We start from the raw sequence: 1,090 nt of genomic DNA, 5'->3' as shown, positions 1-1,090 counted from the left end.
CTGCAGGCTGTGGCGGTCACCCACCGGCCAACAAGGGCAGGGCGGCAGGGGCGGACACGATGCGGCCTCCTCCCTGCCCGCCTCCGGCGGCACTGGCCGCGCTCCATTGCCACAGAGGAGCAGCCGTGCCAGGAGGGAAGGCTCCGGAGCTGGGGCATCAGTGGGCCAGAGAGAAGGGGGTGCGTGGGGGTGGGCGGGCTGAGGGGAGCCTCCAGTGCTCTCGGGGAGCAAGGATGTAGATGGACACCAGGGCCCACGTCCACAGGGACAGGCGGTGGGGGAGGGGAGGGGGCCTGGGCTGGCCCAGTGAGACCAAGGTGGCGGTGAAGGAGGCGCCCTGGGGCGCCCCCGCACGGGCAGCAGGTGAGGCGGCCAGCCCACCCCCCACCGCGCTGGCCCTGAGGGTGCAGGGCGGTGGCAGCTGTGCCCACAGTCCCAGAGCACAGCAGTAAGGGCAGCGTGCCACCTGCTGACCAGAGGCGCCCTCCCCGGAGCCTCACCGAGCGAGCAACGAGGCCGAGCCGGGAAAGCGCAGCGGCACCGACCTGCCCGCTGGCGAGAAGTCAGAGCCGCCCTTCCTGCCCGGCGCACGGCCAGCAGAGGTGGCGGACAGGCCCGGCCCGTGTCCCGAACCCCGCAGGTGACCGAGGCCCGAGCCCACCTGTGTACTCCCCCAGGATCATCCGGGACATGATCACCGTGAAGAGGGGGGCGGAGCTCTTCACGGTCTCCGCGAAGGACACGGCCACGTTCTTCAGGCTGACCAGGCCCAGGACCACGGTGGCGAACCTGTGGGCAGGAGCCTCGGTCGGGGCCCAGGAGGGACTCGCGGCCCTGGAGGCCGGCGGCGCCCTCCCACGGGGAGCCCCGAGCCCGCCAGCTCCGGGGTGCAGCTCCGACCTCATGAGCCCCACGAACAGCATGGTGGAGACGAAGTTGGGCGGGTAGGAGGGCCGGAGCTTGTGCTGGTACAGGCAGCAGGGGACGAAGATCTTCACGCAGCCGATGGCCGTGGTGGACAGCATCTGCACGGCGCCTGGGCACACGTGCGGCCAGCGTGACCCGCTGCCCCCCGCTGGGCGCCGCCCCG

At 72.4% G+C, this 1,090-nt stretch overlaps 1 protein-coding gene across 1 annotated transcript in view; it reads right to left on the bottom strand.

The window, feature by feature from the left end:
• Window positions 1-1,025, bottom strand: part of LOC101622627 (solute carrier family 35 member E2B-like) — a 3,987-nt gene extending 2,962 nt beyond the window's left edge. Inside the window, exons 1-2 of the mRNA XM_012734535.1 lie at window positions 901-1,025; window positions 662-789 (exon numbers count right to left, since the gene is read on the bottom strand). Of these exons, the coding sequence (XP_012589989.1) occupies window positions 662-789; window positions 901-1,025 (253 nt within the window). The remainder of the gene's footprint in view (window positions 1-661; window positions 790-900) is intronic.
• Between the last annotated feature and the right edge of the window lie 65 nt (window positions 1,026-1,090).

The sequence above is a fragment of the Condylura cristata genome, unplaced genomic scaffold (assembly GCF_000260355.1).
Source record: "Condylura cristata isolate star-nosed mole 26May11 unplaced genomic scaffold, ConCri1.0 scaffold00058, whole genome shotgun sequence".
Classification (NCBI taxonomy): Eukaryota; Metazoa; Chordata; class Mammalia; order Eulipotyphla; family Talpidae; genus Condylura; species Condylura cristata.
Note: the sequence above shows the minus strand (reverse complement) of the source record. Positions and strands in the feature narration are given on the sequence as shown.